This window comes from Panthera pardus, unplaced genomic scaffold (genome assembly GCF_024362965.1).
Source record: "Panthera pardus isolate Hobbes unplaced genomic scaffold, ASM2436296v1 HiC_scaffold_20, whole genome shotgun sequence".
NCBI classification, from domain to species: domain Eukaryota; kingdom Metazoa; phylum Chordata; class Mammalia; order Carnivora; family Felidae; genus Panthera; species Panthera pardus.
The window spans coordinates 28,882,807-28,895,345 of record NW_026526766.1 but is presented as its reverse complement, the minus strand read 5'-3'; the positions used below and the strand labels follow the sequence as shown (position 1 = coordinate 28,895,345).

The 12,539-nt window shown below is 46.4% G+C and overlaps 1 protein-coding gene across 13 annotated transcripts in view; it reads right to left on the bottom strand.

Annotated features, from left to right (window-relative positions):
* AOPEP (aminopeptidase O (putative)) overlaps positions 1-12,539 on the bottom strand; it is a 342,850-nt gene that overhangs the window by 95,062 nt on the left and 235,249 nt on the right. For all 13 annotated transcript variants that reach the window (XR_008424187.1, XR_008424185.1, XR_008424186.1 and 10 more), the window contains one exon: positions 7,186-7,246. Coding sequence is in view for 10 of the 13 variants with exons in the window: in XM_053907863.1 (XP_053763838.1) it covers positions 7,186-7,246 (61 nt within the window). In the remaining 3 variants the exon portion in view is untranslated. The remainder of the gene's footprint in view (positions 1-7,185; positions 7,247-12,539) is intronic.

The window sequence follows — 12,539 nt, the reverse complement described above, 5'->3', positions numbered from 1 at the left end:
AGATACCACCTTACACCTGTCAGAATGCCTAACATTAACAACTCAGGCAACAACAGATGTTGGTGAGGATGTGGAGAAAGAGGGTCTGTTTTGCATTGTTAGTGGGAATGCAAGCTGGTGCAGCCACTCTGGAAAACAGTATGGAGGTTCCTCAAAAAACTAAAAATAGAACTACCCTACGACCCAGCAATTGCACTACTAGGCATTTATCCACAGGATACAGGTGTGCTGTTTCGAAGGGACACATGCACCCCCATGTTTATAGCAGCACTATCAACAATAGCCTAAGTATGGAAAGAGCCCAAATGTCCATCGATGGATGAATGGATAAAGAAGATGTGGTGTGTGTGTATGTATGTATATATATATATATATATATACATACATACACACACACAATGGAGTACTACTCGGCAATCAAAAAGAATAAAATCTTGCCATTTGCAACTACGTGGATGGAACTGGAGGGTGTTATGCTAAGTGAAATTAGTCAGTCAGAGAAAGACAAAAATCATATGACTTCACTCATATGAGGACTTTAAGAGACAAAACAGATGAACGTAAGGGAAGGGAAACAAAAATAATATAAACACAGAGAGGACAAAATAAGAGACTCTTAAATACGGAGAACAAACTGAGGGTTACTGGAGGGGTTGTAGGAGGGGGGATGGGCTAAATGGGGAAGGGGTATTAAGGAATCTACTCCTGAAATCATCGTTTCACCATATGCTAACTAATTTGGATGTAAATTTTAAAAAATAAAAAATAAAATTAAACAAACAAAAAATAATGTTGGTGTTATTACCTAAACCGTGCAAAAACAAGCCTACAAGTTATTCGCCTAATGAACCACTGACTTTCTCTGTGCTACAAGCACCACATCTTATCAAATTTCCTGTTTTGTAACCGGCCCACTTTCCCTAGGAGACTTGAGTTTTCTATCATTTGCTTGTGTGGCCTTTGGCAACTTGTAGATGTGTGCTTAAAAAGAAGTGGTGTTTTCCAAGACGACACAATAGCCTGCTGTTGTAACTTCTGGGATGCAGGAGCAAGTCTGGGAGCTTGAGCTGCTTCCCGCCTATTTCCCAGACACTCGATGTGATCAGCTCTCCCCCATCTTCTCTATCCTCATCGGTGCCACTGCTGCCTATGATTTTGCCATGTCACATGTGCTGAGCACTTTCCCCAGAGCAGACAGAGCCCGAGATGGGCCGTGAGGCGCTCTGGCGTCTGTATGCTACTTAATAGTACCTCGGAAAACAGGTTGCCTGGGAGTTGAAATGAGGAGCTAAAGTGAGGCTGGTAATTAGTTCATGCCCTTCTGGATGTCCACTGTGAATAAGCGCTCCCATCCATGCATTATAATCATCTGTGCCGTCAGAGCAGATTGAAGGGCGTGTATGGGTTGGTCAAGCTGTATCTTTATCCATACATCTGACAAAAATATAGATGTTTTCACTTACATTTATTTGGTGGGGGATTTTAAGGCATGGTGCACTCAGATTTTAATTCAACTAATAGCTTTATAGCAGCACTGTTCAATAGGAATATACGCAAGCCACATTTGTCATTTAAAATTTTCTAGTTGGTGAATTTAAAAAGTAACATGTAACAGCTACAATTAATTTTAATAGTATTTTTTACTGGGTATATATGCATTGGGTTATGATGTAGCCAAAATAGTATCATTTTGACATGTAAACAATATTTTAAAAAACATTAAAGAGATATTTACCCTTCATTTTTTTATATTAAATCTAAATCTGATGAGTTTTCACAGTCCACCTCAAGTGCTAAATTTTAACCAGAAATGCTTGAACTGTATTTAGATTTCATAAAATTTAGTTTAAAAAGTAGATTCATTAGGGCGCTGGGGTGGCTCAGTCAGTTAAGTGTCCGACCTCGGCTCAGGTCATGATCTCACGGTTCATGAGTTTGAGCCCCACGTCAGGCTCTGTGCTGATAGCTCAAAGCCTGGAGCCTGCTTCAGATTCTGTCTCCCTCTCTCTCTGCCCCTTCCCAGCTTATACACTGTCTCTCTCTCTCAAAAATAAACATTAAAAAAAAAAAAGTAGATTCATTCACATACCCAAAGTTGTTCCAAACAAAAACTGAATTATTCTTTTAACTTTAGATTTAGATTCAATTAAAAATTCAGCTCTTCAGGTACACTAAATATTTTTCAAGCACTAATAACTGCATGTAGCTAGTAGCTGCCATATTGCCATAGACCCTGAGCACCTACTATGTGCATCACAGCAGGTAAGGCAAGGATGAGTCAGACACAGCCCTTGTTGCCTCTGGTGGGGGCGGGGGGGTTGGGCAGCCTGTGGATGAGGCACAACGCAAACAGCAACAATGTAAGGCAGGCTACCACACTTGCTAAGGACACAGAAAGGAAGGCATTACAGGGAGAGAAAAAGGCATGCACAAAGGAAGGCTGGGGGCAAAGAAACGATCATGTAGAGATTGGAAATTATGGTTGGACATACGCCTAGGAGGGTAGAAATTAAAGTTTAAAAAGACAGCCTGGGGCAGTTCTGCTGATAGCCTCAAATAGCAGACCAAAGAGTTTGTTCTCAATCCACTGTCAGTGGGGAAAAAAGTTCCTGGTGAGGATGAGTCTTTTGGAAAGATTCACTTGGTATTGATGCAGCAATAGATGGGGGACGGTTTGGTGGCTAAAAAACCAATTAGAGGGGCGCCTGGGTGGCTCGGTCGGTTAAGCGTCCGACTTCAGCTCAGGTCACCATCTCGTGGTCTGTGAGTTCAAGCCCCGCGTCGGGCTCTGGGCTGATGGCTCAGAGCCTGGAGCCTGCTTCCGATTCTGTGTCCCTCTCTCTCTGCCCTTCCCCCGTTCATACTCTGTCTCTCTCTGTCTCAAAAATAAATAAACGTTAAACAAAAAAAATTAAAAAAAAAACCAAAAACCAATTAGTTACTGAACCAGTCCAAGCAAAATACAATGAAACAATGGGGGAGGTGCTAGGAAAGGAAAGAAAATTCAAAATTTAATAAATATGTACATAAGGATACCAGGACTTTGCAATGTGGCCAGGAATTCAAAGAAAAAGAGGAGTCAGAGAATTCTGTAGCAGCTAAAATAAGGAAGTAGAGATGAAAGACTGGATGGGAAAAGTTATTTCTAATGTATCTGCATATAAATGTTTTAAAAGGAGATTGGAATATGTGTACATATGGGCTGGTAGGGGGCGGGAGGAGACCTTTGGGCAGACATGAAAAGAAATCAAAATCTATTTATAGAATGGCCAAATTAGCAGAATGGGTGACTTTCTAAGAAATAATGTATACTATTCCAACAGTGGGGGCGAGGAGGGAATCTGAGTAAATTAAATTACAGTACCATTTGTTAGAAAGCCATGCAGCTGCAGGGGCGCCTGGGTGGCTCAGTCGGTTAAGCCTCTGACTTCAGCTCACGTCATGATCTCACAGACCGTGGGTTCGAGCCCTGTGTCATGCTCTGTGCTGACAGCTCAAAGCTTAGAGCCTGCTTCAGATTCTGTGTCTCCTTCTCTGCCCCTCCCCCGCTCACACTCTTTTTCTCTCTCAAAACTTAAAAAATTAAAAAAAAGAGAAAGTTATGCCGCTGTTAAAAACTATGGCTCTTAAATTATATCAAAGGATATGGAAAACTGCTTAAGATATACTTTTAAATGAGAACTTTCAGTTTGAATAAAAAGATTCCAATTTTATTTAAAAAAGGTATGCACATTAAAAAAGGATGCCTGGGTGGGTCAGTTGCTTAAGCCTCCAACTCTTGATTTTGGCTCAGGTCATGATCTTGTGATTTGTTAGATAGAGTCCTGCACTGACAGCACAGAACCTACTTGGGATTCTTTCTCTCCCTTTTTCTCTGCCCTCCCTCGCTCTTTCTCTCTCTCTCAAAATAAATAGATAAACATTTTTTTTTTTTAAGATATGCACCTACATTCTGTATATCACATAAAATGTGTGGAAGGACTCATACTAAGTGGTTAGCAAGCGTGGATGTGCTCTGGGGAGTAAGACTGAGGGGGCAAGGGCTTTTGCTCTTTATATTTTGCTACTGCTTGAACTTGCTACAGAGAACATCTTATTTTGAGTTTTAAAAAGGGAGACAGGGTACCTGGGTGGCTCAGTTGGTTGAGCATCCAACTCTTGATTTGGGCTCAGGTTGTGATCCTGGGGTCATGGGATTGAGACCCATGTTGGACTCCACACCGAGTGTGGAGCCTGCTTAAGATTCTCTCTCTCCCTCTCTGCCCTGCTCTCCTGCTCACGCATGCACTCTCTCTCTCTCTCAGAAACAAAACAAAACAAAAACAACAATAAAAAGGTAGACAAAGGTCAAACTATGTATTCATACATCAAAAAAAAATGACTGAAGGGATTTATCCCAAAAAATTATCTCTGGGCCATTTTAATTTTCTTATTACAATTTTTTTATATTCTAAAATAAATATGTAATACTTCTATAATTAGAAAAAAGTCATAAAAGGAAATAACCTATAATACCAATGGTACAATCAATTTTAAATCTGTTTGCAAAGCCAAAGGTTACAGGGTTGGGTGTTCTTTAAAGAGGTTTGGATCCAATTTCTTTTACTTCTTTGGGGCTCATGCTTACTTTTATTGCTGCTGAAGTGATTTCCACATTTTTTTTTAATGATTTCCATTCAGTGTGGCCAAAAAGGAAAATCGAGGCCAACCACAAGGCAAGCCTTCCTGAGAGGAGACAAAAAGCCTCTGTAACCTGTGGAATGAAAACTTTACCAGGAGAACGTGACTCTTTTGTCATGAATGACTTCAATTGCTGGTGGACAGAAATTTTTAACGAGAACAAAGAGCATCGAAGCGATTTCAGTGCCCTGGTTGTCAATCCAGGCCAAGCACACTAGTAACTTTATATTATAATGATGAGGACAAAGAACAAGGTGTCCCATTCACCGCCAGGCTCCTGCAACCAGAGGGTCCCGGGCCTTTGCAGAACCTTTCACTGCGGTGGAAGGGAGAAGGAACGCTCAAGGAGCACAAAAAGGGCTGTGAGCAAGTAAATCAGCATCAACCATATACATAATGGCAGAGAATGGGTACAGAGATGAAACGATGTTGTCTGATCATTCACCAATGGAAAGATATGCACTAAATCAGGGTCTTTTCTGTCTGATGCTGTTGTTTTTACTGAACAGTTAAGCGCCCAAGGAAATACCAGTTGGGTCTTAAAGACAATTTATAGCTGGGTTGGCCTCATTGCACCTGGCTGTGTTTTGACAGCAGGTTTCGTCAGTTTATAGCAGAAATTCTTGTCTACACTATAAGCTGTCACAAACGCAACTAGACCTTGGAAAAAATGTACCGCTTAGAGGCAAATCTCCCTTTCGCCACACCCCTCCCACTTTTAATGAAAAGCAAAAGCCTCCTGCTGGTGGCACAGCCTCCTTCTCTTCAGGGGAAATCAGGGAACCTCCTGGGACCAAGAGGGTCAGTCCCAGTGTTACAACCCAAGCAGGGTGCGCCTGCTTCTGGGCACCCGATTAAGGACTCTTTCTTTCCTCTTCCCTGAGGGCTAACTGCTGAATACAGCGGCCTTGTTGTTCGGAGCCAGGAAATTTCAGGATTCTGCTCTCTGAGCTCCCCACTCTTCCCAGCTGCCAGGCCGCGGAAAGAATGTCTGGGCGCCTTGCAACCGCCTGGCCTCGGAGCACAAGGCATGCAGCTTTGGCGAATGCCCTCTGCCCCCATCTAAAACAAGAAGGCAGCGCTTGGCTAGTTGGGATCAGACAATCCTTAACTTTGTTTTTGAGATTTTTCTAGTCGGCAAATGGCCTGGCAATGACTTCGGCAAATGACTTCCACCACCGTGGAAGTCACAGAACCTCATTACAATACCTAGGAGGTGAGAGCACTGGCTCCCAGGACAAGGTATTGCCTTATCCACCCCTGTTTTGTGTTGCTTTTTAGACCTCAGGATTTTATTTTCTGCTCCCAAGGACTGGGCCAAACAAATAACTTTTAACAGGTGCCACGCATCCCCGAACAGAAGGCAATGCGTCCTTTTTAGGAATGAGTTCATGGCGGCTGGTGGCCGACATCCCCCCCGTGGGACAGAAAGGACAAAGATGCAAAGAGAGGATGAAAAGGTAATGGAGAGCAGCCCCTCCTGTTCCTTAATTTCATGGTTCACAGACATTCATTGACATTCAGACACTCCCAAGGGGAAGCTCATATAACCAGCCATGAAACTAGAAACGAGCAAGCTAAGGGGGCTGCTTGCCTGGACCCAGGGCAGAGTTTCTCACAGCCATGGGGGTCCACCCCCAGACACTAGGGCCCACTGTGATGGGTCTGCAGCTGCTCGGGGGACCAGCCCAGATTGGGAAGCTCCAGGCCTGCAGAGTCCTTTAACCAGCCCCACACAGGATGCCTCCCTCGACTTCCCAGGGCCCATGCTCTAGTGAGGGTCAGCACTCGGGGGCTGCCCTTCAGGCTCCAGGAAGCACAGGACCTGGGAAGAGTGGAGAGAGAGGAGGCCTCAAGCCAGGTAGTTCCTGTGGAGCTGGGGCTGGGTGGGAACGTCTCTCCCACAGAGGTGCCCATGGGCCGAAAGAGGAGGAGACAGCAGAACCTTCAGGAGGGGCAGGTCCTGGTCCCTAAGACAGAGAGATGAATCTAAATAGCACATGCAGATAGGACCAGCTTGAGGCAGGGATGCAGAGCCAGAGGAGGAAGCTGAGGGGCTAGCTGCACCGGGGAAATGATGGGGAATGAGGGCACAACAGGTCAGAGGAGAGCTGCAGGCGAGCCGGCTCACTCATTCATCCGGCTGTGTCCAAAGAGCAGAGCTGGAGGCCACCTGCTCAATCCACTGGTAGCCTCGAAGTGCTGCCTGGTGACAGCACCCAAAACATACACCACACTTTGCAAGATCTCATTTAACACACCGCTCAAGGTCAACCAGGCGCCCTCCTACAGCACCACTTGAGGCAGAGGCCAGAGACACACGTCATGATGGCAGGCTGACAAGGGTGGGAGACTGTCATTTTCCCGACTCAGGGATACTCCAACTCAGCCAGATGATTAATTTTATATTTACACACATAAGTAAATCACTGTCCTAAGCAGTACACCAAGCAGCAAGCTTTACTATCCTCCACAGACTCTCCTGAGCAGCAATGTTGGGCGCACCTGGGGTATTCCAGAACTCTCAAGCCAGTCTCGGAAGATGTTCTCCACAGACAACTCAAGCCTTTAAAAATAAAATGAAAAGGAAAGGATTAAAAAGGTACAGAGCACTTATTACATAGCACGTTTCTATGGTACCTCACAGCATCCGTCTTCCAGAGAGGTAGCTGCTCTCTGGAGAAAGCAACTCTGTCCCAGGTTAAAGTACAGGGGGGGACCCAGCCACACTCAGGACAGCTTCGGTCAATAGGAAGGTGCACCATGAAATCTAAACATCAGAGGCACACCATCGTAGGTGCTCTCAATGCCTTGGCAGGAACTGTTTGGTTGGGAGTACCGATTCACGGACGATAGGGCATGTCCACAGGACACATCAGGCGTGACTGCTTCCCCCAGAGCTGGCGGCACAGTGAAATCCGAATGCTGTAGCACTTAGTACACCAAAGTGACATTTGAACTTTATCGTGACGAGGGGCTGTGACAGGCATAAATGGTGCAATTCACCGTCAGAGCACAGACGGGCTTGGCTGCAAGAGTGCACACAGTTTCCATGCCTCTGTTTTAAGCAGGCCCACATTCTGCTTTATTTGAAACATTACAGTTGCTTGTTAAGTCTGACCCAAAGTCTGCTGAAATTCTTTTTTTTTTTTACATTTATTCATTTTTCAGAGATGGAGAGAGAAAGAGAATGGGCAAGGGAGGAGCAGAGAGAGAGGGAGACACAGAATCTGAAACAGGCTCCAGGCTCCAAGCTGTCAGCACAGAGCCCGACGTGGGGCTTGAACTCACGGACTGTGAGATCATGACCTGAGCCGAAATCAGACGCTCAACCGACTGAGCCCTACCCAGGCGCCCCAGCTGAAATTCTTTTGGTTTCAGGTCCTGCTGATTTGAATACTTCTTAAATTTGTGAAAGATCCAGTATATTTAGGGTCAAGAGACCTTAGGTTGTGTCTTCCTGTCTTCCTGGGCTAATGATGTTTAAAGCAACCCCAGCTCACTTCTAGATAACTCCCACTCATGCCCCGTATCTCTGCTCGCAGAGGCCTTTCCCAAGCCCTCTCCCAGGCTGTGTGTGACACCCACTGTGCTCCCTGTCCCCTGCACCACAGCATTCATCAGTTTGTAACTGTCATTTATTTAACCACTTGCCCTTTACCTGTCCCCTCGCTGGGTTGAAGCTCTCTGAGATCAGGGTCTAATGTCTGTTTTACTCACTTCTCTAAATCCAGAACGGAGACCAGTTCCTGGTGTAAGACGATTCCCACTGGTATTTTTTATTGGAATGAGTGAAAACACATTTCACAGTGGACTCAATAAAAAATATTCCCTTTTAATTTAAAAATTACCTTTCCCAGTAAGAGATTCCCAAGGTGTTAGGCTCCAAAACGTTAAAAAACTGTATATATATAGAATATCCCTTTCCTCCCTCCCTTTAGGGGTTACAGAGAAGCTGTGGAAAGATACAGTGCTGTCTGCATTGTGAAGGTACTGAAGGCCAGAGCTCCTTTCACCTCCCAGGCTGGGAAGTGGTGGGAAGGGGAGGAGGGAAAAGTGGGTGGGGGTGGGGAAGAGGGGGCTGGGCTGATATTTTCACTTCTTTTTTCTTCCCCAGTGAGAAGCAAGTCGCTGGGTGCCTTGGTCTTCCTGGGGCCAGAGCAAAAGCCAAGGTTGCCAAAGGGCTCAGCTGTTGGTATTTCCAAACAAAACAGGGGGCAAGAGGGACTACACAGACAAAGCGGTTTGGATTCATTTTCAAGGTGATGTCCATCTGTGAGATGAACAGCAGGGGAAGGGGAGAGGCCAGCGGTGGAGAAGGGGAGAGTGACGACCTCCCAAGGCTGCTCACCCTGGGCTCATCCAGGTTCCCAGACTCAGTGGAATTATTGGATGTGCCTCGTGTGCAGGTACCACCGGGTGCCACTGTCCCCGAGCCTTGCCCCACCTCTTTGTGGCCAGTTAGCAGCATCAATCCAGGTGTGAGTGGCCAAGCTCCCCCTCATGACCATGAGAGTGTAGAGACGTGTGTGCATGCACGTGTGCACTCATGTGCCTGTGTGTGTGTGTGCAGCACGTGGCGCAGGGGTGGGTGGATGACTGGAAGAGAGGAGGTGGCTCCCAGAACACCTTAAATCCAGGTCACTGTTCCTTTTTGAGCTTGGTTGGTGGCACGGAGCAGTGCTGGAAATGCCCTGTAACAGGCCTGATTGATCTGCTAGGGAGAGTAGGCAGGGCTGAAGGGGCCTCTTGGAGAAGTATCTGAGGAAACTCAAAGTGGTCTTATTTTCTAAGGAAATGTGAGGGGCTGCAAAGGCAGAGACTGTATAATTTCCACGGAAGACAAGGTGCTCCATGCACGGCCTGCTCGTTTGGAACAAATGCAGACCATCCCCACCTTGTCTGGCACTCAGGAGGGCGGGTCACTTGGTGGTGCTGGGTTCCTGCCCTGGGGCCTCAACAGCTGTGGGGGGGGGGGGAATCTGCTGGTGCTCTAAGTTGTCTGTCCTGATTGAGAGGCATGCCTGCTTTCTTCCTGTCCTTCCTTCCCAGAAGCTTTGCTGAAGCTTCTCCTAAGCCGCCCATTCATCTGCTTCCTTTCCTGGGTCTGGAGCCCTGGGGCCAAAAGCTCCTGTCGCCATCCTTCCAGCGAACTCAGGAAAGCCAAAGCAAGAGGCTCACTCTGACCTGAGCTCTGTTGTGCTGTGGCATTCTAGAAAAACAGGCATTCTTAAACCTTGCACAACTTGAGAGGAAGACAGGGAATTTAGAAAGGATTTAGACAAGAGTGGCAGTGAGGATCAAAGGGCCGAATGCATTGGATCCGCAAGGGAGGTCAAGGGAACTGGGATTAAATGTCCTGAAGAAGAGAAGTCTGGGAGTGACTTCATGGCCATTTTTGAGTGATTTTACAAAAGATGGCGAACAGCTGTTGTGCCTCCCCGTGGAGGAGTAAGAGCACGGACATAAATTTCCTTCAGGGAATTTTAGCTTAAAAACACGTTGTTAGGGGTGGCATGGGGAGGGGCTGAGGAGTTGAGTCCTGGAATGCTACTGAGCAAGGCCCAGTCTTCACCAGAGAAAACTGAAGAACAGGCAGTGCCTCCTGCCTGCGGGCGTTCATTCCCTGCATAGATCTATAGGGCACAGGGTTCTGGGGAAGCCTCAGATCGGAAACCCTGGGGCCTGTCCGGTAGGGACACACAACAGACATAGTCACCGTGCTGCCAGGGCCTGCGCGGAGAGGTGGGACTATGTGTGGAAGGGGCACCGGCTGCATCAAGTGCGGCAGCTAGAAGGACAGTGGGAGGTGTGTTAGGGGAGCCTTTTTTTTGAAGCTTATTTATTTATATTGAGAGACAGAGTATGCTCATGCAAGCAGGCTGCTGGCAGAGAGAGAGGGAAAGAGAGAGTCCCAAGCAGGCTCTGTGTTGTCAGTGCAGAGCCCTACACAGGGCTCAATCCCATAAACCGTGAGATCATGACGAAATCAAGAGTTTGATTTAACTGACTGTACCACTCAGGCATGCCAGGAGTCTTCTTAAAGGAAGCAAAGCTTGGACCACGTCATGGAGGAAGGCTGTGCTATGCCCAGTGATGGAGCAGGACCAGTAAAAGAGAAGGAAAGTGCATGCAGGTAGAGGGAGCTGAAGCAGGAAAGCGCAAAGCCATGGTCACCTGGGCTGGCACACAGAATGAGGTGAGGGAAGAAAAGGGGTAACCTGTGAGAACGCTGAAACCCTGTCCCTGGGCCTGGGCTTCATCAAAGAGACACTGAATATGGCTGCAGAATGGCACAAACAAAATGGAGTCAAGGAAGAGCACCTGAGGGAAAAGAGGCTGGAGGCAGGGAGACTGAAGTGGAGGCCGTGAATGTGTTCACATGAGAGGCTATGTGAAGAGGATTAGACAGACGTGGTGTGCTGGGGATGGATGTGGAGGGTGGCACTGGATGAGTGAGAGACCATGTGCAGACACTGGGCCCCATCGCTCTCTGCAGGATGATTCCCCATGGAATGAATATACATGCTGGTGAACAATTTGTGCTACGGTCTACAACCTGAACAACAGACCAGGCCAACTGTGTGGGTTATTCCGTTGGAAAGTATTAAGGCAAATTTTGCTTTGCCATATTTAGTATTTGCACACACAGGTACTACTATACCATGGCACCAAAAACAAAGCAAATAAGAACTCCTCTGTCCACTATCAAGTAAAGGCATAAAAGCAGCAGCTACTATTTATTGAACACCTACTATGTACCAGGCACTGTAGCGAAAATCTCATTTACACTTTACAACATTTGTGCAAGACCAATACTATTATCCCCATCTCAGAGATGAGCAAATACAAATTCCAAGAAGTTAAGGGATTTATCCAAGGCCACACAGATGGTACTTGAAGAGCTGGGATCCAAGTCTATGCTGTCTGGCTACAAAGCCCCCGCTTTTCTTTCTATGCTGAACCTAGGCATCGTGATATGCTGGTCGTGACTTTTGGTGCAGGCAAATCTGTGGAAAAGAAGGGCCTGTGCTTGCTCCAAACACTCCTGCCTTCTTGCTCATGTCTCTCCTGCTGAAGGTGGCCTGGCCCCTGCTGTAGTCGCCCTGTTTGTCTGCCCTTCGATTTCAGTTCTGAAGAGATGGAGAGACCCTTAGGAGGGGCAAAAGTGTGAGGGCAGGAGAGTTCATTGTTCAGCTGCATCCAGGGGCAAAAGACACTCTTCCTTGAATGAAAAGAACATGTGTTTTCAGATCACTTTCCTTTGGAAAGGTTCAAAGCATCTTATAACCATTATCACTTCATTCCTCATAATATCCTTGTGAAGTGGGTGTCAATTGTTGTGTGTGGCTTCTAGCAGATGGAGAAACTGCAGCATGAGAAGACTGGCCAAAGTTGGGCCAAAGAAAAGACCCAGGTTTCTCGACTCCCAGTGCCATGCAGATGTCAAACTGCACTGATGCCTATTTGGGAACTGCTAGTGGGGAATGGGACGCTGAACTACGAGAGGAAGATAAAAGCAGTAACTGCAGCTGCTAAAAAAACCATTATTTTTTTAAGGTACTAGAAGTGGTTTTACCTCCCAAAGAAGTTATAAGGGATGTGTGATTAATGCCTACTTTTTTTTAAGGAGGCTCACTGCCCAACATGGGGCTTGAACTCACAACCCCAAGATCAAGAGATCTACCGACTGAGCCAGCCAGGTGCCCCAATAATGCTTCATTTGCAAGGAAGAAATGGACTGCATGTTTGGAGGGAAAAAGTGACAATTATGTAGTTTTTGCTGTTTTGTCATAATTATTGGGGTGACAGTGCCGGTGAATTTTTAGGTTTGGATTTGGATATACAGCCATGGTAAA